We start from the raw sequence: 25,939 nt of genomic DNA, 5'->3' as shown, positions 1-25,939 counted from the left end.
AAAAGTCGTTGAGCTGAGGTTTGAAGCGTTACCCACTGCTCCACCACAACGTCCAAATAATAATAATAATAATAACGATGGATGGATGGTTAAATGATGGATGAAGTTTAAATAATAATAATGGAGATGATGGATAGATGGATGGGTGAATGGTGGATGATGTTTAAATAATAATAATAACGGTGATGGTAGATGGATGAGTGAATGAATGGTGAATCGTGTTTAAATAATAATAACAGCAATAGAAGGATAGATGGGCAGATGAATAGTTGATGATATTTAAATAATGATGATGGATGGATGATGGACAACGTCTAAATAATAATAGTCCCGATAAATGGGTGGATAAATGGATTGAAGGATTGATGGATAAATGGTTTATAAAGTTTACATAAAATTAATGATAGATAAGTTGGTTGATGTCTGAATAATGATGATGATGATGGATGGATAGCATAGGACACACGTCTACAGTTGCTTCTTAACGCTACTGAAAATGTCACAACATTTTTATCGAAACTCACAGGTTTGTAAAAATAAACGAACGGTGGAAATCGAAACTCCACACGACATAGGAAGAACAAGCAAGCAGACTCCACTATAGGGAAACAAACATTTTCTTGTTTTGCTTCTTTTTCAGGGTATATGTTCATAATGAAGGAACTTCCAGGTCTTTTCGGATTTTTTTTTCTGGTGCAGTTGATTGTGCTACTCCTGTATTTACACAAATGAAGATCCACAATTTCTGTAACATGTATATCCGTTCAGCACGTGTTTAGTTACACTAATCACTCACATGCAGTGTACATAAATACTACCAAGGTGTGTTAAATAAGATTTGCGCCTCTTTGCTTAATTTAACAAATATTTGATTGTTTCTACTTCAAGTACCCCTCTGAACCTTCTCAAATACAGTTCTTCAGCATTAGGTGTAGACATTCATAAGAAAACTGTCACAAGAGATGCCATCTCCAGGCATTTTCTGCTGCTGCTTGGGCCTGTGGAGGGTTACCAGTTGCCACAGCCCCTTTCTAGATGTTTTGAGAGGCATCTGGTGGCAGGGATTTGCATGTATGGTACAGCTGGTAGAACCCTCTAAGATGCACTCCTTTTTTCCACAACAGTCTCATGAGTGTCCAGAGTCAATTCCATGATGGACTTGGCTTTTCTGATAAGTGTATTCAGGTGTTTTGCTTCACCTGAAGTCAAGTTGCTTCCCCAGGAAACCACTGCGCTGAACAACACACTGCTTACAACAGACTGGTAAAACATCTCCAGCATCTTCCTGGTCACATTAAAAGGCCTGTGTCTCTTCAAGATATCCAGTTTCCTCTGGCCCACATTGTCCAGCGCCACTGTCTTGTCAGTCCAGCCTAGTCTGTTTTTCATATGGATCCCCAGGTACTTGTAGCTCTGTACCACCTCCACTTCCTCTCAATGAATGATGACTGGTCTCAGGGCCCCTTAACAACCTGGAAATTCACCACCAGCTCTTTTGTCTTGTTGATGGTGATCTGCTGGTTGTTCTCCCTGGACCACAAGGCAAAGTAATCCACCAATCTCCTGTACTCTGACTTCTGTAGATAGCAAGAGCTGGCATTATACTGGAAGTTTGTTGTGTGGAGGGTAAACAAGAAGGGAGACAGGATGGTCCCCTGAGGTGCCCCAGAGTTACACAGCACCATCTCTGACACACAGCCCTCCTTTCACCTCACAAACTGCCATCTGTTAATCAGGTAGCTCGTGATTCCGGATACTGCGGGGGAATCAAAATGCATAGCCCTTAGCTTGGGCCCTAGTCCAAGTGGCAGGATGGTGTTAAAGACGCTTGAGATATCAAAGAACATTGTCCTGACTAAAGTGCTGGGTTTGTCCAGGTGGGAGTTGGCGCTGTGGACCATATAATTCAGAGCCTCCTCCACACCTGTATGTGCCTGGGTAGGCAAACTGCAGAGCATCATGATAGTGTGTAGCCAGAGGCCTGAGCTCTTTCAGAAACAGATTCTCAAAGGTCTTCATTATATATGAAATGTTAGCATTGGCTCTGAAGTCCTTGGGAGTGCCACAGTGTTTCTTCTTTGGCACTGGAATCACACAAGGTGTTTTCCACAGCAGGGGAACCTTCTGGAAACTCAGGGTAGGAGAAAACAGGTACTGAAACATGCCACAGAGCTGACTGGCACATGTTTTCAGTTCTCTGCAGCTGATTCCATCAGGGCCCTCGGCCTTGTCAATGCAGAGTTCTCCCAGCTTTTTCCTTACCTGATCAGGCAAGCTGGGGATGGAGACCACAGGTGTAGAGTCATTGGAAGGGAGGTACAAAGGTCATGTGGGGAAGAGGTGGCATTAGGGAGCTTGAGACGCCCCCAACTGCCATACAGAGGCTGACGGTGCTGGAGGATGACCAATGTGAGTCAAACTTGTTCATTTATCTTGTCTTTATTCCCTTCCTCCACACATTTTACAGCCTGCTTGTTGAGTTGTCACCCGCTGCACTCGGGTTCCAATCCAGGGGGTCTGTCGTATGGTGGGTGCGTCAACACGCTATCAGCACATGCTCCCAACTTTGTAGCCAGTGAAATTCCTCATCCCATTCCTCACATCCTGTATGTGGTTCTGCTGTAGCTTCTGCTCCAAATTGTCCTGGTAGCAAACTGTCCAGTCATGGAGCTTCTTCCTCAGTTCTGGCTGCATCTGCTTGCTCTCCTCCTTATCACCTGACCTGAAGGTCCTCTTCTTTTTATTCAGCCTGGATTTCATGTCCTTTGTGATCCACAGTATGCTGTTGAAGAAAAAGCACTTTGTCTTTGTGGGAATGTTTGTGTTCTCCACACAAAGCTTGATGTAATCTGCAGAGAGACAGAGCCCCTCAATGTCCTCACCAAAGCATATTCCAGTCAGTGCTCTCAAACCCATCCTGCAGAATGTGGTATGCTGCATTACTTGAATAGACCACATGCATTGCATGGCTACTTTTTATTTCCTGATTTTGAATTTCTTATCCATTCTGGTCATTTTTATCAGTCTGTATAATTAAACATCAATGCCTCCACTTTCCAAACAAGGTCAGCAGGTTTCAGTGTCTCCACCATGGACGTGCAGTCAGGGGAGGTCATCATAAAGAGCACAAAAACTAATAATGATAACATAAAATAAATGTGTCCACTGGTCTGTGTGATAAATCTGTTTTCTGTATGATTCCAATAATTGTGATCATTTTTATAGTCAAAATTGCTGAATTGGCGCACTTCCTGTTCAAATACGGGAGAAACACGAGGTGGGGCAGTGATGAGCCTCACCTCACCTCGGACTGCGCTCTCCCTCACATGTAGGGTTGATGCCTGCAGTTGGTGCGTGCCTGTTACTGTTTCTCTTTATGTCGCCAATATAATGTTTGCAGACATGTTTATTATACACCCTGACTTTCCACAGTCTGGCTAATATTTTTAATGAAAGTGTGTGACATATTTAGTCTTGCTGATTGATCATTAAACCGCAGTGAGAAGGCACAAGGTGAGGCAGACAGTACTGTGCCGACCTGAAGGTGCAAATAATACACAGAGGCACAAATAAGTTAGCGATATCAGCAAGTCAAGTGCAGTGCAGCGCTCCATTTATTTTTAGTTTTTGTTCCAACCGGCTGCCAAAATGGAAGATTGAGACTTTTAAAACTAATGGAAAATAAGGAGGACTTTTACTTGAAAGTAACTGAGATTTTCGTGGAGAAGGACAGGCACATGGACTTCATTTACAAATAAAGGTAAGACCATAAATGGTTTTCAGTTTTAAAAAAAATGGGATTAAACTAATAAAAAAAGAATAAAATATCTAAAAACATAAATTTTGACCTTAAATATTCTTTTGTTTTTTTTTTTGTTATCCTTTTGTTGATCAGCCTATGTTAAATTTGATTAAAGTATCAGAATTAAAAGCTTTTAAAAACAACTAAATATTTCAATCAAGGTCAAAATTGAAATGCGTTTTTTGGACACCACTCTATACTTTCATTTGTATTAAATGAGTAGAAATTGTGGACTTGCAACGGCAACTTTAGAACACATGGAGGGTGCCGAGCAAATGCGCTCCCTCTGCTATGTAAATGTAACGTTCTTTCTTAGCCAAATATGTACCTTTACTATATGTGTGTGTGTAAAGAATGCTGAAGAGATATGAAACATATCCAGAAGTCAAAGTGCAGGCTGCCAATTGAGTAGTGAATAAGCTACTCTTTTTAGTTCATATTTTTGTAAATCTGACTCTGAATGAGTCAGTGCCTCACCAGCCATGAACCTCACCGCACGTCACTGGTCTCCACCACACTACATTCCTAAAAATCAAAGTGCTAAAGTAGTTCTCCAGAACAATGCCAAAAGAAGCATCCAAGGGAAGGTTTCAAAAAGAACTTTTTATTTATTTAGATCCATAACAGGTTCCATAAATAATCACAAAGAGACAATAAAAACTTTGTGAAGTTCCAGTGGGCTCCTGATTTTAAAATGATTCTCACTGCTGGCTAAATTCAGGTTTTCTAAATCTGTCATATCCTGCTAGGTTTAGTCTACTAGACATTAAAGTTTTCTGTTTCATCCACATATTCCTTTTCAAAGCCCAAAGAAACAATTTTATATACAGAGAACCCTTGACAGAATGAAATGGTTCTTAGCCAAGCAATTTGTCAACAAGGAACCACACAACCCAGTAAAGTGCCATTAGAGAACCAGTAAGGTGTACAATTAGACTTTCACAGTCCCACTGGGGAATACAGTCAACAGTTAAATTACCAAAATATCCTGATAAAGTCGTAGCAGTAAATCCCAGACTTGGTTAATCTGGGAATTTCCCAGGTTTTATGCTTGAAAGAGGCAATTGAAAATTGTTGAGTACCACATCTCGGATTTCTGATGTGCCAGTAAACCACAGAGCTTCCTAATTTCAGCCTTGAATTGACTTCCCTTTATAGACACGCCTGATGTCCACTTGAAGTTTGGCTCTCTTGTTTAGCACTTTTTAGAAGTTTGAAGACTTTTATTGAATGCTGAGGATTTCTTCTCGCCTGAGGACTAAAATGGCTGAATTTCTGAGGTCTGTAGAAGTAGGGCTTGCCCTTTGCTTGCTTTTTCTTGTGTGTGTGTGTGTGTGTTGATTCTCACAAAATTGTGCTCTTAGCACAGCTGTTTGTATATTTCTACAATGAGTGCCGAGTCACACTTTAATAATTCTTTGCACTTATATAGCGCTTTTCTCACTACTCAAGGGCCCAACAGAGCAGAGTCCCTTTTGGTATTTATGGGATTCGAACCAGCAACCTTCCGACTTTACAGTTCTCTCAGGTTCACACCATGTCTCACACCCATTCACCATCTAATAGCTAAGGTGTGGTGAGAGTACTACCACAAAAATGGCTGTCATCGTATCATCCAGATGAATGCTGCACATTGGTGGTTGTTGAAGTGGCTCCCCACTCTCTTTGTAAAGCTCTCCGAGTGGTAATTTTTAAGGATAATTGTGATAAATGCAATGTCTTTTTCTTCCAGATGGGGGTATTGAATATGTAGTACAGCGCCTTTGCCACTAGAGGGCCACAGATCACACAGCAAGTGTTATTTTATACAACATCTAATGCACAGTCCATGACTTACTAGCAACTCCATTCCCAGGGACTTCTACCTTACCTGGGACATGGCCAGGATAGGCTCAAGTCCCTGAGAGAATATGGATCTTAAGTTATATCATTTCATACTTTGTGATATTCTGGCTGTCCATCCAGTATTCGAAGCTGCTGGGATAGGCGACGACTCAGCACAATTAAAAACTGAATGGAAAGTGGATGGATGGATTAAATTGTAATCTGCAGTGTCCTGAAAATATTTGGAAATGGATGGATGGATATTTTTATGGTCAAATTTATTATCAGGTGTTTTACATGCTGAAGAAAATTATTTCCATATAATATGTCTAAAATGAGTCCCTGAAGTATACCTGGAGACCCTGACAAGGGCATTGAATCAAGTGACTTTTTATACTAGGGACTATGTTGACTTATGTTTATTTTTTATTGTGTCTTCTATTTTTCTATTCATTTTGTAAAGCACTTTGAGCTACATTTTTTTGTATGAAAATGTGCTATATATTTAAATGTTGATTGATTGATTGATACCCTAAGAGCTACAGTGCCTTGAGAAAGTATTCTGACCAACTCACTTTTTTCAGATTATTTTATGTTGCCTCTTTGTGCTAAAATCATTTAAATTAATTTTTCCCTCATAAAAACATCACTCAACAGCACAAAATGACAAAGTGAAAACAGGATTTAAACATTTTCACAAATTTATTAAAAATAACTTAAATATTGCATTGACAGATGTTTTCAGACTCTTTGCTATGACACTTGAAGTCTGGTGAGGACAGGAGGAACGTGATGGACCCAAGGTGGCTGTAGAGCAGACTGAGACATGGCTGCTACGCAAAGAGCTGGTGGGGCAAATGCCAGCGGGATGAACTGGACTGGGTAGCTTTCCATCGGTCAGCTATGAAAGGGCCCAAATGTAAGGAGCATGGACAAAATGGGATCAGGCATTGGGCCACCAAATATCTTGGGCAGAGCTATGGCAGCCCAATCACCAACACATTAAAATTGCTGGTCCAGTCAGTCTATGACGTGCTCCCCTGTCCATCTAACATCTACACTTGGGCCATACCTGACACACCAGCATGCCATTTATGCTCCAGGATGGGGATGCAGAATCGTATCCTTAGTAGTTCCTCAAAAGCTGTGGGAGAAGGGTGCTATTGGTGACACCATGATCAAGTGCTAAAGATGGTATTGGATACCATCAGCTTGGCCATCATTCAGCACAGCCCCTGCAGCCAGTGCAGCAGATGCTTCAGTATGTTAAAGTGGTGGAAAAGACCCAGGCGCAACCAAGGATGAAGACAGTGCTCCTCGCAAATGGCCCAGTATTGGCAATTGAAAGTTGACCTGGGGAAGCAGTTGTGATTTCCAGAGTTTCTCAGAGACCACGCTCAGACTAGACTTAGTGCTGCTATCATTGTCAACAAGACAGGTGGTCATACTGGAGCTCACAGCCCCCTGGAAAGACAGGATGGAGAAAGGCACAGAGAGGAAGCATGACGGGTATATAAACTTGTTGGAGGAGTGCTGCAGAAGGAGGGCATGGTGTTTGCCCATAGAAATGAGCCATTGAAAGCTTCATGGATAAATAGTCTGCAAGGTATTCCATCTCCTGGGCATCAAGGGGGCACAATGAAAGCAGGCCATCAGAAAACACACAGGGGCATTAGAGAAGGCTGTGGTTAAGGATTAAGTGAGCTTTGGGCTAATTCTATAAAAACACTGGCAGGGGTCTGATCAATCTCTGCTGGGTCACCTGGCCAAGGGTGCATGATGTTGAAAAATTTGAAACAGCCAGTGACCCCAGGCTGCATCAGAGTGCATCAGAAGATGTATAAGTGGCTCATGCATCATACATTATGTTTTATTTTACAGTATATACCTCTCTTCATAGCCAGTGCTTTGTTAGGATTTTTTAGAAAATTGGTCCAAGCCATACAGAAAGTGGCTTTATATAGTGCCATTTATAATGAATTCCAGCCTATGGCACCTTACTGGTTCCGTACCACTAGTTGCTCAGTTTGTGTGAGGAAGGCTTAGCAGCTTTGCCAAAGACACATAGTAGGCCTCATGGGGAGTGAACTTTATGATATTCAAGTGCCATTTATAGTGGACATCACACTGAGACATTTTACTATCCATCCATCTGTTTTCAAACTTGGTCTGTTCTGAACAGTGCCATGGGGCAGCTCAAGGCTATCCCAGCAAGCACCTAGCACAAAGCAAGAATAATCCTTGGACGAGATGTTAGTCCATCGTGGGGTGAACACACATGCATACAAACACTCGGGCTGATTTAGCAACACCAGTTCATCAGTGTAGGATCACTTTTTCCCCATTTCTGTAACTGCATCTCAGGCAGGTTTATTGAGCCACTAGCTGCCCAGTCCCTCTAAGATGGGTTGAAATCTAAGTAATCAATGTAGACCTCAGCATTAACATTTGCAGTGCACCATCTATTGGAATGTATTTTGTAATGCATGCAGAAATAAAATGTATTGCATTTTCATTTCAACAGATGGTGCTTCACAAACATTTGTAGTAATAAAATGCATTGCCTTTATCATTCCAACAGATTATTATTAAATGTTTGTTTGGAATGAAAGTGACATAGCAATGGGACGGACACAAACACACTGACCATTATCCTTTTATTAAGGTGGATTCAGGGTTGGCCGTTAGAGCTTATGGCTGTACACTGCTACCTCTCTGCCACTAGACAGCCTCACAAACGTACTCTTTCCCTCAACCCTCTTATATAACATCACATCCACAAACATAATGTTACAAACTTAAACCAGCTTAATCCAAATCGAGGTCAAGTACAAGAAGAGCTTAAATTAAGTTAAAACAAGTACATAAACCCTTTCCAGAATTTCTTCTAGTTTTGTGCCTTCCTCATTTTAAAAATTGTGTATGCCCCCACCCTCCCTTTTTTTTTACCAGCCTGTCGACAGTGTCCCACTTTATGAAGATCATCCTGGTCTTTTTGAATTATTTTGCTGTTTTCTTGTCTCAGCACAATCAGAACATCTGAACCCGTCTCACTAACCATTGCAATTGAGGTGTGATTCCCCGGGAATTCCCTATTGTGTCATCTTCTGAACTGGAAAGTTAACTTCTGCGCAAGCTCACATACAGTACTTACAGTGTGTCTTAACCTTGAGATTTAATCTCCTGAAAGAGGAATTTATGAACTGTATGCTTTATTTGCAGTATGCCCATGTCTGTTCAGTAAACTCTAACAGAACGCCCTGGCGTCTTATTCTTGTCCCAGCCTTGTGCCCAATGCTTGCTGGAATTGGCTCTGGCGACCCTGCGACCCTGTTCAGGATAAGCAAGTTAACAAAATGAATACTGTTTATATACAATCACACAAGCATATATACACACGTCTCATAACATCCGTAATACGAGACAGGGGCCCAGGATCTATCCTGGCAGCACTGGTCACAACGTAGGAAACAGCTCTAAACAAAGGCACAAGCCCTTTTTCTGGCCCACTCAAGTACTCACCCACACTTGGTCCAGTTTAGTGACCAATTAACGTAACTTCCACGTTTTAGGGATACAGGAGAAACACTGGTTCACATGGACTTGGGGAGAACAAACAAATGCAGATAATGCCCATGCAGCCACTGGATTTGAATCCAGGATCTGTGATCCAGTTGTGCCAACTAGACTCTTGGAAATAAAAGCGCCAAAGTTGTTATTCAGAGTGATGCTATCAATCTAAATGAATGTAAGCCTGTACCATCACAAAAAGATGTCAAAATTATGAATACCATTTTCTTTTATTATAGTAGCTGCGTATCTCCAAAAACCCGCAACTCGAGAGGTCGCAGCTGTGCTCCTCCCGGACAGGGGGCAGCACTGGCGAGCGCCACCGCAGCAGGAAGAGGGCGGTGAAGACACAATGAATTGACAGACCGCGCGAGCGCTAGGGAGGCACTGGAGATCGAGCCGGCCAGCAATAGGATGGCCGCTACGGGGACGGAACGGAGGGCTTTCGCTCACAAAATTAACAGGTAGGTGCTCGCGGGAAACGGAACCTTCACGCATTATTGCACGCCGACGATGAATCTAGTGCGAAGTCTAGACACGGGAGATGAGATGGAGGTGACGTTAGCTGCCAATGAATGAAACGAAAGCTGTTAACTTTAAGAGAAGTCGTTCTTGAGGCTTGTAAGCACAGCTCACCTGCCGGCAGGTAGGGCGGTAGGCTGGCGCGGACTTCTTATTATTGTAACGCTGTCATCGTCTACCGGGCGGGGAGGTTCGACCGAATATGAACTATTTAAGATTTGAATTCTATTTTATTGTTCCCTGCAGTTCCCCTCAGCTTTTGTTCTTGTTTATCACTTTTTTTTCCAACCGGAGCTTCGCTGGAAACTTTCCCAAGAAACAATTAAAAGTGCAGAACACCAAGTGAGCACAGGCTTTGTTAATCATTCTTCAGAGGCCATCTATATGAAAGTGCGCTTGAGGACTGTGAAGACGGCGCTGGGCTTCCTAGAGGGTCCAGGACAAGGGGAGTGGGGGTGTGCCGCAGCGCTTTTGTGCTTCTGCTTTGCTGCCAGGAGCGTGTTATCGCTGTAACTCCTATTTCCTGTTTTCCTGTGTCAGGTTTCTTTATTGTTCGGGAGACGCACCGCTGTGACGGGAATTAATGGGGGAGGAGCCACGGCACGCGGGGTGCGAACTGCAAGGCGATATAAAAGCGATTTGATGTAGAGGTGATATAAGCGCTTGAGTTTCTTTTCGCGCCTAGAGTGAAGGGCGCTATAATCAGGAACAGTATCTATCCAAACCTAAAAAAGGAAGCACGACGCTATAAAACAGCTGCGATATAAACGAAAGGTGTTCGCTCCGCCCACAGTCAAAGGTGATCGAAAAGCGATGATGTTCTTTCGTATTCGAGTGTGGTCGTCATAAATCCTATAAAAGTGTCAAAAGAGTTATGTGGCATCTACGCACATGAGGGCGACGTCAGCTTTCTCGTGGAGGCACTATACGTTAAGATTCAACGTTCTCATTATAAATGAAATTCGAGTTTCCTTTAGTATAGTCATTAAAAGGCGCTATGAGTTTATGGTTAGTCATAAATTCTTGAGACGTTACATGCATGGCTCTATAAAACAAGGCCTCTACACACATATCGGCAATATAAATGTAACCACAATAAATGACAGGGAATCGGCACCGTGGTTATCGAAAAGAGAGTTTCCTTTCGTATTTCAAGGCGTTATAAACGAGAAAATTTATGGTTGTTCATAAGTACTTGACAGGTAGCATGGCGCTATAAAACAAGTCCTCTGTGCCCATAGCGGTGATATAAAGAGGGGAGTTTATTTTCACATAGAGGTGCTGTAAGTACGTAAAAGGAAATCCGCGTAGAAATGATCGAAACGCGTATAAGCATCCCATAGTAAATAAGCGAGATTTTATCTTCATGAACAAAGACAACACAGCGCTATAAAAAGACAGATTACATTCGCATTTAGGTTCTAACAATGAAAAGACGAAGTGCAGGAAATATACTGTATTACGTTATACGAGATGTTCGATTTTTTAAATAGAAACTTTTAAGGCAATCAATCACGGCTCCAGATTAAAATGGTACGAGGGGCACTAGAAATGCGAAAGGGAGCCCATGGTGTGATAAGGTCAAGTAAAATCACAATAATGACATTATACCCGAAAGCGGGGGACTTGACGTGATACGAAAGGGGGGATGCATGGGTATAGGTAGCCCAGGTAAATATTTACCCCATGAAGCCGGATGTGCTGGAAAGCGCACTAAAGCAGAGTATCCCCATGTGAATAAAACTGATAGTCTCGCTGTTGTTCTCATCCTAGATATCTGAAATTCTATTTTGCTTCGAGAAACTGCTCTGGAACATCCATTTAGAGATGTCCATAATTATAATCTTGATATCAACACATTTGAATCGGAGTTTTTTATGATAATTGGTCAAAATAAGAAATTCATCTTGTAATGTGTTTGAATTGAAGTTAGCTAAAGTTCAATTTTCATTATCTGCAGTTCAGTTTTATCCCGTCGAAATATATATGTGTAATTCCATTTGTAAAATTTTTTGTATTTTAAATCCTTTTTAAGGCGTTTAAACTGTAATTCGAATCGACAAAATATAATATGACAAAGTTGAAATGAAAGTATTTAGTGTTAAAATGGTGTGCCACATAATTGAACATAGGCGATATAACGGAAGGTGCGACTCAAGGGCATCGTTTCGCGTAAAGGCTGCGGGTAAAGAAGCTTTTGTCATTTATCAAACTCGGGGCACTCGTCGAGGTGGGCTGCTTGCTCATTGAGGTGATACGGAGCAGTGCGGTTTAAGACTGCTGTTCGACCCACATACAGCAAATCCGAGGCCGCTGATCTCATATGTGCTTTGAGGGACGAGCTAACATCAAAGCATGGAAGTGCAAAAAAAGACTCGACGGTGGATTGAAACTTAATTTGCTGCGACAAATCCCAAAGTAAACACTGCAGGCGGCCCTGACTCCGCGGAGTTTACTGTATGTTAGATACGAGGGTACTGCGCGTGATTTTGCAGCTGCCTGGGCGTTATAAACGCACAGAGAAGAATATAAGCGACGCGCAGAGAGACACACACATCCTCCAAGGGTGGTGATATCATATTTAGGTAGAGCGCTAGAATTATCATTTAAGACGATCTCCTTCCGTGTGTTGTCAGGCACCCCTGCAGGCTGAAAATCCGGTCCAGCTTGATTTAGAGTGGCGGCCAGAAAGTCCGCAGGGCCCCGGACAGCATGGTGCGCTTTAACACGTGAAGAGCATTTGGCGTCAGAATATCAATTACAAATATTCGAGCTGAGGATTAAAGTAGTGTTATTATTCATACTGTTATGTGTAGAAGGAAAATGTTATGAACTGTTTTTTTCTTCAACCAGTTATAAATAACAAGTAAAGGACTTGTTCAAAAAATAATGTTGTTGTTGAATTGCAGTAAAATATACTGTATATATGTCAATTTCAAGTACAGTATATTCCTGAAACTTATTTTGGACAAGGGTTTTAGCCAAGCTGCCATAATGCTCTGTGTGGTGTCAGGCACTCTAACCCTGTGCTCACACACTATGTGATTTTGTGGTCTTGAATTTGTGGATTGGTGTCTAATGATAATTGCTGTTCTTATTTATTTACAAATTTGGTTGACACCTTTATCTATAGTGACATCTGATATACAATTGGGTTCCATTTTGTGTTGTTTTCTCCAATTGGAGCACAGACAGGTGAAGTGACAGTAGTGGGATATGAACCCATAACCTCAAGGTTTCAAGTCCAAAGCCTTAGCCACTATGCTATAGTTCTGATAAAACAGTCTAATGAGTGGCCATTCTGACCACAGTCCTCTAGCATCATCCATCCAGAACGCCATTCAGTTGTGGTCCTTGAAGTGGTGCCCTCCATGTTTTTGTAGATAATGGGAGTTTAGATGTGGTACTGACCAGTGACTGCCACCCCTCCACCTTTCCTGTTGATCCAGGCTGCAGGTGGGTGGAGTGGCTGCCCTTTACATTATCTCAGGTGGCAGGTTTGAGCCACCAAGCTCATTATGACCACGACTCCAAACTGCACAGCCTGACAGTGGATGAAGGACTGGGCATCCTATTAATTGGAGGTGTTGGCTCAGCTGGACCTTTTGAAGGTGCTTTAGGGTGGTTGCGACTGCAGGGGGCTGAACATTTTTGTTCAATTTGTTCTTTTTACTGAAGTCCCAGCAGACTGTTGTACTCCCACCCGTTGCCATCTGCCACGTCATAGTGTTTTTGGGTTTATGTTCCACCTGTTCCCTTGCCACGTGAGTGCAGGCACCCAGATGATGATCTGTTTTTTGTTTTCATGCCATTAATATCTGAATATTTTCCACATTATGTCATATTTATAATTCCTTGAAGTGCTTCCTGTTATGTTGTGCTGCTGTCATTTACATTGTGAAAGGTGCTATATTCAGTTTATATCACCATTAAAGTCATTTTATACGAGGATTTGTTGAAATAAATATGTTAAGTGCATTTAGACACACAAGCCCCCACCTTCCCCCCATGAAACTGGCCAGTTGCATCCAGACCAGTCTGCTCAGCTGGTGCACTGTAGATTAGCTCACTGGGAGACATACAAGTGCAGTGATCGGTGACGCTGCCCCCACTGGCTGCCCTGTGATTCTTCCTGTTTTTCATAGCAGTTGTCCTCATCAGTTGAGCTGATGATTGATCCGCCTGATTTGAGAAGGATATGCTAAAGAAAAGGAGCTTCACAAATCCAAGGCCTCCTTTATTAATCCAGTGTCTTAGCAGGGCAACCCAGGGTTTGCCATCCTCAGCATGCATCTCAGTGGGAGGTGTGGGGCCTGTTTAGAGGGCTTTGATGGCAGAGCACACAGAATCGTTGGAGGGGTTTAAAGTCCCCTGTATGTGGAGCATGAGGCGGTGATATGTCTAAAGTGAAGTCTACTCCAAAGGCTAGAGCACAAAGAAGGGAAAGATGTCTCTTTTTGGGGCAAAATGGATATAATTGTAGCTTATGTGAATAGAAGAGCTCAAGGAGCTGATGTGAGCAATTTGGGGTGAAGCAGGAAGTCCTTTGTAGCTTGGAGCTCAAAATACAGTTTCTGTGGAGGGATGAGCATAAGGAGCTAAAGAAGGTCACTTTGGGTGAAACAGAAAGCTGCACGTGTAGACAGGTGGAGCACAAAGAGGTGATGTGGCCAGTTTGCAGCTTATCCTCTGAAAGAAGTAGCAGGGAGAGTTGTAAATGAATTTGAAGTGTGGTGGGATAGAGTTAAGAGGTCTCCAATGAAGACTGAAGCTTGGAGATGTTTGGCCAAGCAATAACAAGTTTGTGAGTCTCCTCTAAAAGGTGCACCTCAGAGCCATGGTGTACCCGTCTCAAGCTGTAATGACTCATAAAGGGAGCAGGAGAAGGTGATGTGATCAGGAAGGGACTGAAGAAGAGCTCCACTGGTGTGGACATGATTTTAAATAAGAAATCTTCTCTGAAATGTGGAGCACAAAGAGGTAAAGCTCCTAACTCTGAGAGAGAGAGAGAGAGAGAGAAAGTTGTCTAATTGAAATATAAGACTCCTCTGAAAGAAGGAGTAAGAGGAGATGAAACTGATTTTGAAGTGTACTTGGATCAAGATGAGTGGTCCCCTCTGAAGGTTGGAGCACAAGGAAGTGTTGGCCCAAGCAGTGACAAGTGTGTGAGTCTTCTCTTGAAGGTGCAACTCAAGGACATGGCATATCCGTCTGAGGCTGAAAGGGATGGAGGCTTCTTCTGATGAGCACAGTAAACCTTGGAGGCTGACATAGGGAGTTGTAGAAAGTGATGTGATCATGAGACCCCTGGTGTGGATGGATTTAAATAAGAAGGCTTCTTTCTTGGACTGAAAGAAAGTCAACTGTCCGGAAATTCATGCATAAGCTCAAAATTTTGATGTGGTCCTCATCAGCTTAGATTGACCTTCTCATCATATGAATCTGGGGGTTTCTTTTGATCACCTTGGAGACTTAACAGAACATGAGTGATCCAGGGAGGAGCACAAGGAGGTAATGTGGTGGCCCTGAGCTTTAAATAAGCAGCCTTCTCTGAAAGATGAAGCAGAGGGGTTGGCCTGGAGGAAAGTGTTATCATTCTTAATGGGGGGTCATCTCTGAAATACATAGCGGTTATCTTGGAATCTCAGGGAATGAGTGGCCATGATGAGTCCTTTTCAGATGTTGAACCTGCATGATTCACCAAACTGGAGTTTACCTGACAGAATGGATTACGAATTGGTCACGTTGCGTGGGGCCAGGTTGAAGCTGAATTTTATGCTGGCTCTGAAAAATCTGCAGACCCTGCTAAGGGTCATATGAGGAGTCCTCAGCTGAGCTGGGATTTCGGCATGGAGGATGAGAATCCAGTTTGATTGCAAACCAGCAACCTCTTTTAATCTGCAAGCTCCTTCGTGTTAAGCCATCAGCTCTTCTTCTGTAATGAGAGCTGGTCTGGAGTCGCTTGGCACACTCATGCCGATGAGTAATCTGATGATACATCCCTTTGTTGGACCATCCCAGCAGTTCATCATGAGAACAATGGAGAAGAGCACAAAGAAAAGACAAAGAACAATATGCTGGGCAACAGCCTTGTGACATGGAGCACGAGGAGTGGCGTACTGCTGCTGGAAAGCATGGCTGCATGAGCCTTCATCTGAAATAATCCATGTGGTCAGATAAAGGCAGTCACTATGCCACCCCTGAGCCTGGCAGCCTGACATCTATGTAGCCCATGTGGCCCAGCAGATAGAGAGTCCTAAGTCAAACTGAACTCGAGGGTGCCATTGTGGACCAGAGACCACTGGGGTCTGAATTCATCTTTTAATGGAAAGTCTGTACCTGAACCCACATTTTGGAACCATGTTGTGTCATCCCTGATAACCAGATATGTGAGTGTAGAGCAGAGATCTTACAGTTCACCAACAGACCTCCACTATGCCCTCCCTGCGCCCTGGCAGCCTGGCATCAGTGTAGGTTATGTGGCCCAGCAGGTTGAAAGTTCTAAATCAGTGGCACCTTTGTGGACCAGGTTCCACTGGCATCTCCGTTCATTGGCCACCACTAGGTGTGTGATTCAGTCATCTCGTCTCTGATCCACAATCATCTATAAGCAGTCATAACCTGAGTGCCAGTAAGTCCATGCTACCTGCCAAGGATAGGGCACCAATATGGGTTCACTAATATACTTTCAGTGTGTCCTCCTGAGCTCAACAAATGACGTGATATGATGCTGCTTGAGCAGAAAGTCCAAAGCCAAGAGGTACCCATTCCTGCCTGGTCTTGCTGTGTGTACGTCAGGTGCATAATTATGTCACCCTAATCCCTGATTGCGAAGGATAAAAAGGATGGTGCCATCCCTGAGTCATAACAGCTTGAACCCAGTGCAGAGCAGGTGGTTCAGCGAGTCCAAACCAGGCAGACTACAATCTATGTCCCTGTACATCAGCAGCATGAGCCGCGGGGGACCTTTGGGACATAGATGGTAAAGGTCAGGTCCATCAGTAGCCTTTCCATGCGTCACCAAACTTCCCAGATTCCAGTCCTAACTCCACCAATGTGGATCCACAAAACCAGAAAGGTGTTCACTTCTTGTATCTTGGGAATAGCAGCCTGAAGCCTGTAAGGCCAATGAGTTCAGACCCCTGGTGTCTCCCACTTCGTACAGAGCATGACCCTTCTGCACAAGGTTATCAACCTGTGCTGCCTTGCTCTTCCATGCCCAGATCTCTGGCACTGCCTGGCTGCTTTGTGCCACCTGACAGGCAAGGCTAAGTAAGAGGCTGTTCCAAGGACGTGTTCCCTTGGCTGTGAGAGGTTGTTATTCTATCTTGAGCCCCATTTCCCCCCCCCATCGTGTGGACACAAGCTGTTGGGCAGTTCTGTGCCTATTGTATGTCTTTAGAGCGACACTGCAGTATTTGTTTCACGCCAGCTGCGCTCTTCTTCAGCTGTGAGAGGCTGTCAGAATTCGGCTTCTTTTTTTCTTTTTTTTTAATCTCTGTTGGCAGAGCCGTCACTGTCTCCTGCCGGGGCGCGTGTATGGGGGAGGTGACGGGAGCAGCAAGTGTTGGAATTGCTGCAGTTTGTTTTTATATAGTGGGAGTTGGGAAACTTTGCCACTCCTGTGTCATTTTAAATGTACAATTTAATTTTCCGTACGACTATTGGTATGAGTATAGTAGTGAGGTGGAGACACAAAGATGCACTGGAGGATGCCCCCTAGAGTTTAGACAGGCAGTTGCACTAGTTTGTGTTTTGTATTGTTGGTGCCACCCACATCTGCCATCACATTGCCTGTTCCACATATCCTGGCATCTCATTTTCATCCAATATTTGCACAATGCCTCCCCTGACTTCTCTGAATTACACCTTCTGCTTCTTCCTTTTTTTTCACTCTAAACCCATATTTCAGGGGTGTTTTGGAGCCTCTATTGGTGGACCACCAGGGACCAGTTTTGGTGTTTTCAAACCTCATCAGATACTGCAGTGTGAAACCACCCCCCTCCCACCCCCAAGTAATTCCTTGTATGTTTTTAATACACAGGTCAAAGTGCCCATCTCTACACACTAAGTATATCCACAGTTCAGGCTATTGTGAGGTCAACAGCCAAGTGAGCGGCTTAAACCAGTACAGTAAGTAGTCGTGACACTCCAAGTGGTGGGCCTGGACCCTTCACACTTTAATAAGTTGCAGGGCTGGGCTGGGCTGCCTCATCATCATCACCCACCCCCAACCTGGCCCAGCTGTTTTTTTTTTTTTTTGCAGTGTCTGGACTGGAATACTGTAAAGGGGGATGGGATGTGGGGGCAGCATAGTGCATTGAGGAGCGTTGCCTTGTCGACAAGATGGGCTTGAAATTACTGGCTCACCCTGAACACAGATGATCTTGGCAGCTGGTGTAGCCTGGCCAGCGCAGAGATGACGTTTATTAACAGTGAGGCCCTTTAGGGCAGCTCTGGGCTCGGTGGGGAAGGCCTTGTGAACGTGTGGAGGTCTGGGAGATCTGGAAGATGCAGTTCTTCACAGGGCTTACTAGGAAGCTAATGACCTTCATGTTTTGTTTTTTTTTTCCTTGTTTTTTCATTATTTCTCCCCTTGATGACTGGTCTGAATGGCAGAGATGAAAGGATCACAAATGTTTAAGACCAAGAAAAACTAAAAATATTAACTTATAGACAGAGTATACAATATTATATGTGTGTACACAGTGAAGATGCATGTGTATATTTTTATACATATATAAAATATATATATATTGTATATTTTATATAATCTAATAATAATATGGAAGAGAAGGTCTGTGATACGGTTTGCATATTTGCAGGTGGAGATCTACAAAGGGAGAAAAATGAATCGCATATCATAAAGTAGTTTTTATTCCTGAGCTTTAATGCTTAGACTTACAAGAATCAAAGGCAATATAAAGCAAAAATGTACATGGAGGGGGGTGGGGGAGGTGGCTAAGTCAGTGTGGTCAGGAGGGGGAATCGCAACACGTATACAGGAACATCGCAACGCCGTCAGAAGAAATGACTCCCTATCATTGAGCTATACGCATACTAAATCAACGGGACATAACATTTAACTGGGACAATGTACAGTACAAATAAAATTCAAGGCCAGTACGAAAAGTGCCAGAGAGCTGGCCGAATCCTGGTTATCAAATGAGAACGCCATCAACAGACACTTGGACATAAATCCAGCATATGCAAACTTAAGAAGAACATATTCATAATAAACAAGACTTTACACCCAATACCCCCCCCGACCACACTGACTTAAACACCTCCTCCACCCCACATATTTTTTTGCTATATATTGCCTTTGATTCTTGTAAGTCTAAGCATTATCCTCTGATGAAGACCCCTGGTAGGGGTTGAAAGCTCAGGAATAAAAACTACTTTATGATACGTGATTCATTTTTCTCCCTTTTGTGGATCTCCAGCTGCAAATATACACTGTATTTTACTATATGTGTGAATACAGTAAAGGGGTGTGTGTATATTTGAATTTGTGTACCTTTATGCGTTAATTTCATGTGTGTGTTTTTATCTATTCATATGTGTTTGTTTGTAAATAATGTGATTATATTTGTAGTGTGTGTATGTTTGTTTATATAGATAGACAGATTGAATATAACTATAAAAAATATATACAGTATATCATACACATACTATATACCATCCATTTTCCAACCAACTGAATCCGAACACAGGGTCACGAGGGTCTGCTGGAGCCAATCCCAGCCAACACAGGGCACAAGGCAGGAGCCAATCCTGGGCAAGGTGCCAACCCACTGCAACATGCTATATACTTGTGTCATATATGCTCATATACATTATTAGTTTGTGTGTGTGTATAATATATGCATGCACACACATATTGTATGTATTATATATAAACGTACACTTGCATCGTACATTTTGTGTACACTCACATATGTACAGTATATAACCTATACTATCTATAATATTAGTATAGGCTATATACTGTAAATATAATGTCTGTGTGTGTATAACATGTACTATGTAGGTGTATGTTTATATATACTACATGCAAGATGTGTGTGTGTGTGTGTGTGTGTGTGTGTTTGTATATGCATTACATATGTATGTATGTATGTGGTTGGGACCAGGCCTGCCTCCTGGGAGTCATTAAGTCCCCCCAAATATCGTGTCAATCCAAAACGTGCACACTTTCCACTTTGCTATTACTAGTTATATTTTTGGGACATCATTGCACTATGCCCCCAGTATTTTGAATGCCCGCCTTACCTCCTTCCAGGACTGTCTCTTACCTTGTACTGTAGTTAGTACTGCTGGAGCAGGCTTTGGCTTCCTGTGACCCAAACCTGGATTACAGTAATCAAATGTTTAATGAGGTGAGATACTGTATGTATGGGCATATTTATGTACTTATGAGTTTATATACAGTACAGTAAGTTTGTGTGTGTGCATGTATACATGTACATGTGTGTGCTTCTGTATTTGTTGAATTTGTTTGCACTGTGTGTGTACATGTGCCATTTTCTATTTACAGTATACACGTGTATGTGGGCCTGTGGTTTGTTTGGTCATCCATGTCATCGGTTTTCTTAAACAAAGCAAGCATGACATTACCTTCGGAATGTTTTAAAGGAAATGTGGTGTAGTAGTTAAGGCTTTGGACTTCAAACCCTGAGTCTGTTGGTTCAAATGCCATTACTTACAGTGTGTGAGCATGATCAAGTCAAGAAATGGAACCAACTGTAGGTTACCTTGGATAAAGGCATCAGCCAAACATTTAGTGGTAGTAGTAATAATAATGTTTCTGGTCTGTTAAAGATGGCAAATTAAGGTATGATGTGACCACCAAGGTGCCAGTACTGTGCTAATAAGGTTGGGTCCTAATCCGCCTTATGTTTCTGGATGAATACCCACACTGCTTATTGTGAATGCTGTTTTGGTGCAGGTGACTTAAAATAACTGGTGTGTAAAATAATGAGCCTGCGATGGGATTTAAAATTATAATTTGTTATAATCTGCCACCAGTGGTACTCAAGTGCTCTGTCCATGTAACTGAAACCCTGGAATTCTTGTTTGCATTTTTCTAGTACGGCTGACAGTGGCCATCTTATGTCAGAGTGTCCTGTCCCAATCAGAGTAAGTGACAGGACGGGACCTTTTGTTTTCTTACACTGATGTTTCTTTCAGATTCTTTTTAGTTTCCAGGTCTGTTGTATCCTGGTAAGTGACAGGAAAGGGAGGAGGAGGAGGAATAAGGCATTGGCACTCATTTCCTAGTGCAGTGCTAGTTTGTAGCTAAAGAGCAAACTGCTAGCCTTCCTGCTCAGGCCCTGATGAGTGAAGAGCCCAGGCTGAGATAGATGGTACATGAGGTCCAGCTGACACATCCCACTTGGGATTCTTCTCTCATTCATGTCTGCCACTACTGCTAGCTGGGAATCTCCTTCCTGAGAGCCATCTGGCACTGGCAGCTTATAGTGTTTGCACTGAAGTTACAGCTCAGGCCTGAGGTATGTGTCGGTAGTGCCCTGCGCTAACCAAAACCGATGTACGTACTTATTTCGGTGGTATGACGCCACTGTCGGCCGCCATATTGAATTTTCCAACGTCACTAATTCTCCAACTTCCCGTGGCAGGCTCATTCCTTACAGATTACTTACAAAAGTTAAGCAGGTTTCATTTCGAAATTCTACGCGTAACGGTCATAACGGTCAACAACGTCCGCCATGTTGAACTTTCTTATTCATGCCCCCATCTTCACGAAATTTGGTAGGCGGCTTCCCTGCGCTAACCGAAACCAATGTACGTACTTATTTCGGTGGTATGACACCACTGTCAGCCGCCATATTAAACTTTCCAACGTCACTAATTCTCCAACTTCCTGTGTAGGTAGAAGGCTGAAATTTGGTACTTATTTCGGTGGTATGATGCCACTGTCGGCCACCATATTGAACTTTTCAATGGTCTTTGTTACTTATGGGCCCATCTTCAAGAAATTTGGTACGCGGGTTCCCAACACTAACTGAATCCTACTTACGTACATATATACGTCCATAGCCTGCAGCTCGGTCACGTGTGAGGCGTTGGGTCCCCCATCCCAACGCCTCCCACGTTGTTGGCTGCCTGCCTATATAAGGCCGTCCGTCGCTCCAGTCTCTACATTCCCTTCCTTGCTACGCCACGGGATTCACGTCTCCCTGCTGATAACTACAGCTTTTTAATTTAATCCACGGCTTCTCCGCTGTTTTATTGTTCATTTATTACAATTATAGTTATTGTGTAGGTATTTTAGACTTACTTTACATTGTTCAGGTACCCATTTCCTTTATCATTCCAACCGTACCCCCATTAACATGTCTATCGAGGTGATCACCATCGATCAAAGAACTGTCACTTACAGAGTTGTTTCCATGCCCTGAGATGGCACCTGCCTTTTCCATTCTCTGTGTTACATATTGCACGGCCATATCAAGCTCAATATTGATATCCGGAGGAACATTGTGTCTTATGTATTTAATGACTGGGACAGGTTCAAGGTGTGGACTGATGACGGTACAGGAGATAATTATACTACACAGGAGCACTAGAAGAGTGAAATGCTTAAGCCCTTCACCTATGGATCTGCATGTGAGTTGATGGCTGCCGCTGAACTATTCGGTTGTCGATTTCAAGTGTACCAAAATGGCCAAATGTTTTACACAAACCGTCAATGCCTCTTAAACATCTTAGATTGACAGGTGACGATTTCAGTAGTGGACACTTTGATGTTTATGAATGTTTAAACTCTCAAAAGCTGGATGTGATTTTATCGATGAAACCAGTTGTATACTTACAACGCTTGACAGATGCCGAATGTTAGTTCAACACAAGTCCTACAAATGCTGTCGTAATTGAAACAAACCATGAAACTCAAACCGATTATGACCGCAGCGAGACAAGATTACTGTTCACATGGCCAACTGTACGTTGCATGCTCAAGAGTAAGCTCAGAGCACAGCTTGGTCATATTACAACTGGAGGGCCGAACTCACAATGTGGTATACAAAGAGATCATTAACAAATAATTATTGGTATATTTTCCCTCAGTTTAAAAAGGTTTAATTTTCTTCTTAATAAAAATTTTAAGGCTGTACTTCACCGCTGCAAAGCGTGGGTATTTTGCTATGAATAATATTTGCTGCCGTACACTTGTTTCCGAATTCTGTTAAATGTTATCCTCGTGGAGTTTTCTTTCGTAGGTCAATGAAGTTGCCCCCTTCATTCCTAGCCGAGTTATGTCCAATGTTGTCCTCATGGGATCCTCATGCTAGCTCCCTAAACCATTGGGGTCCATGAAGTGTCCCTCACTCTACATCTTCTCCTTGACTTCTCTTCAACATTGTGTACATAGAATTTTCTTTTGATTTGTCAAGTGCTGTCCACTTGCAGTCTTTTCAGGGAGGTCTTGCTTAGAGCTGTTGTCCGACATGTACTGGTCTGATCATTGGTGAACATGTTATCATTAATTTCTCATCGAGTTCCATAAATTGTTATCTGTGAAACTATGCCATGGTGTTGTTTGTTTGAAATCTTCTCACTCAATTTTATCAAATGTCCATTTGTAGTCTTCTTCCTGAGATCCAGCCAGTTCCACCTGCTTAGGATCCTCTATCTGAGGTTGAACTCTTCATTTGTGAAGGTTCACATTCATCATGGGCTGTCCACTGGTAATCCTCTGTCTGAGGTCTAACAGATTACCATCAGCTTCAAAAAGCCTTGTTGAATTGCAGCAGAAACTCCCTCGTCATGCTGCCCGCCTCACTTCAGACCACTGGGCCGTCAGATGTATAGGAAAGGTTTATCCTTCGCAGGTACATTAGGGAGAAGAAGTTCAGGGTGAAACGGGAGCCTTCTCCTCGTCCTTTTTGATCACAGACATGAAGACACATCAGAGCAAAAGTTTTAGCTGCACCCCTTGTCATACCCCTTCCATTTTGTCTTAGATGAACTGGCAGGCCTCATTATACATCTGGTATGGCTGTCTGATATCCTTTTTTTTTTTGCCTGTTAAGCCCAACATATGGGGTGTCCTCTCAGGATCCCCAACCCTAACTTGTAGTTGAATATTAATTTCACTTCGGCACTTGTGCATTATGAGATTTACTGCTTAGGCCCCTGCATTTGTTGGACACTTGCCTGCATGTGTGAAATATTTTGCCATCAGAACAGACATCATGTCTGTCAGCACAGCAGCTGTTATTTGATGACAAAGTTGGCGGAGCCAAGTGCCAAAATGGTGCGGCTGTGACTAAGTATGCTGTGTGCTTTGGGACGATCGTCACAATGTTATGAGCCTGGGGGGGGCAAGTCTGTGGTGGCTGCTGTCTGTATCTCTGATCGTGGGGAGCCGACTCCCTACACGAGACTGAGGCGCACTTTAACTCCTTTTGTGTCCTGTATTGGAGCTGTGCATTTTCCCATGAGCACTGAAGCAATTTTGGTAAGAATTACACATTTAGCCAGAAGCAGATGAGACACTCCTCACATTCAGAGTAATGAGAGCTGTACAACCAGCCCGAGTCCCTCCCTGCTTGGCAGTGCCGTTGTGCAAATGTGAGGGTGTGTGCCACTTGGTGTTGGCGTGATACAGAACTACTGGGTTGTGAGAGACAAAGTCAGAGCATTCGACTCTGCTTGGTTCCTGATCCAGTAAGATGTTAGTGTTTGATCCCATGGAGGGTCATCCTTAGGCACCTGTGGTCTTCTCACATATCCATATCTTTTAGTGATGCAGAGTCGGATCCTAACAGATTGTAGTCTCCTGTTTCCCTCGTATCCCACCTACCTTGGATTTATTCCCATTATGTCTAACACTGATCCAAGTGTTACGTAAAGTAGCTTCCATCATCCTGCCACCGACACCCAGCCCACCTGGTCTTAAAAGTCTTACCGCCTTACCAATATTAACCCTGATAATGTCACATTCTAGTTTTGCACATCATCTAGCTACAATGTATTTCGCAGCTGTAGACATTTTGTTTCTGATCTTTTGTGTCCTGTAGCCCCTTTCTCAAATTAACTGCCCTATCTCACTGTATATTAGTATTTTTCCTCTATACAGTACATGTGGTGCCTGATGTTGTCATATTCAGATGTCCCGTAGCCTCCATGCACACTTTTCTGATCTCTTCAAATTCTGCAGCTTTTTCTCCTGTCTGATCCCAGTGCTCTTATCATATTTTCATATCATGGAACTTGAACCCTCACCCTCTTTGGCATCTCGACTTCTTTCAGTTTTAGCCATATGGCATCGGTCATATCTACTTACCCCATCCTTCATGACACGTCCTTGTCCTGTAACTATGGTCATATTGTATCTGACCTGATCAGATACCTGTGCCTGGCACCTTCTACTGCTGCTCCATAATGTCTGATTTTAGTGGCCTGTTGATTCTACCATGAACACCGGTGACAGCTCTGTATCCTGCAACTTTGACCATTTTGGGTCTGATCCTGTTATATCCCAATGTTCTGCAGCTCTTACCTACATCCTGAAACTGTATGGTGTCAAACCCTCTCCAGTTTCATTATCCTACACCCTGTACCCATGCCCTCCTTGGCATCTCTGTGATGTTTAGCTTTATCTAGTTGTGAGGTTCTATTAATATAGGTCTAGTAACCCCATCCTGCATGACATCTTCTTGTCCTGAAACTATGGTGATATTGTGTCAGACTTGATCAGATACCTATGCCCAGCAGCTTCTACTGCTACTGCAGATTTAGCCACGCTGCGTCTGACCCCGTCGGATTTTTAGCGGCTGGTAGCTTCATGTCCTATAGCTTTGGCCATTTTCATTCTGATCCTGTAATATCCTGGGGTTCTGCAGCTATTATCTACATCACCACATCCTGAATCTCTATCATCTTTAACCCTAACCAATTTCAGTGTCCTGCAGCTTCTACCCTCAGCCTCTTTGGGATCTCCACTTCTTAAAATTTTAGCCATATTATATCTGACTGTGATGCTGTAGTGCTCAATATAAACTGATCTCATCCTCCATGACATCATCTTGTCCAACCACTGTGGCCATATAGTATCTGACCTGACAGTTTCTACTGCTATTCCATGTCCTGCACATTTAGCCATATTGAGTCTGATCCTGTTTGAGTTCAGTGGACTTTAGCTTCTACCATGAACATTGGTGGCAACTCTGTATCCTGCAGCTTTGGCCATTT

At 43.0% G+C, this 25,939-nt stretch overlaps 1 protein-coding gene across 6 annotated transcripts in view; it reads left to right on the top strand.

The window, feature by feature from the left end:
- Positions 1 to 9,551: 9,551 nt before the first annotated feature.
- LOC120541218 (dedicator of cytokinesis protein 7-like) overlaps positions 9,552 to 25,939 on the top strand; it is a 105,396-nt gene continuing 89,008 nt past the window's right edge. For 4 of the 6 annotated variants that reach the window (XM_039772651.1, XM_039772650.1, XM_039772648.1 and 1 more), the window contains exon 1: positions 9,560 to 9,660. In XM_039772651.1, coding sequence (XP_039628585.1) covers positions 9,611 to 9,660 — 50 coding nt within the window. In that variant the 5' untranslated portion in view covers positions 9,560 to 9,610. Of the gene's footprint in view, positions 9,661 to 25,939 lie in introns of all 6 variants that reach the window. The other 2 variants (XM_039772652.1, XM_039772653.1) reach the window with 2 other exon arrangements.

The sequence above is a fragment of the Polypterus senegalus genome, chromosome 12, assembly GCF_016835505.1.
Source record: "Polypterus senegalus isolate Bchr_013 chromosome 12, ASM1683550v1, whole genome shotgun sequence".
Classification (NCBI taxonomy): Eukaryota; Metazoa; Chordata; class Cladistia; order Polypteriformes; family Polypteridae; genus Polypterus; species Polypterus senegalus.
This window is presented reverse-complemented; position numbering and strand designations above follow the sequence as displayed.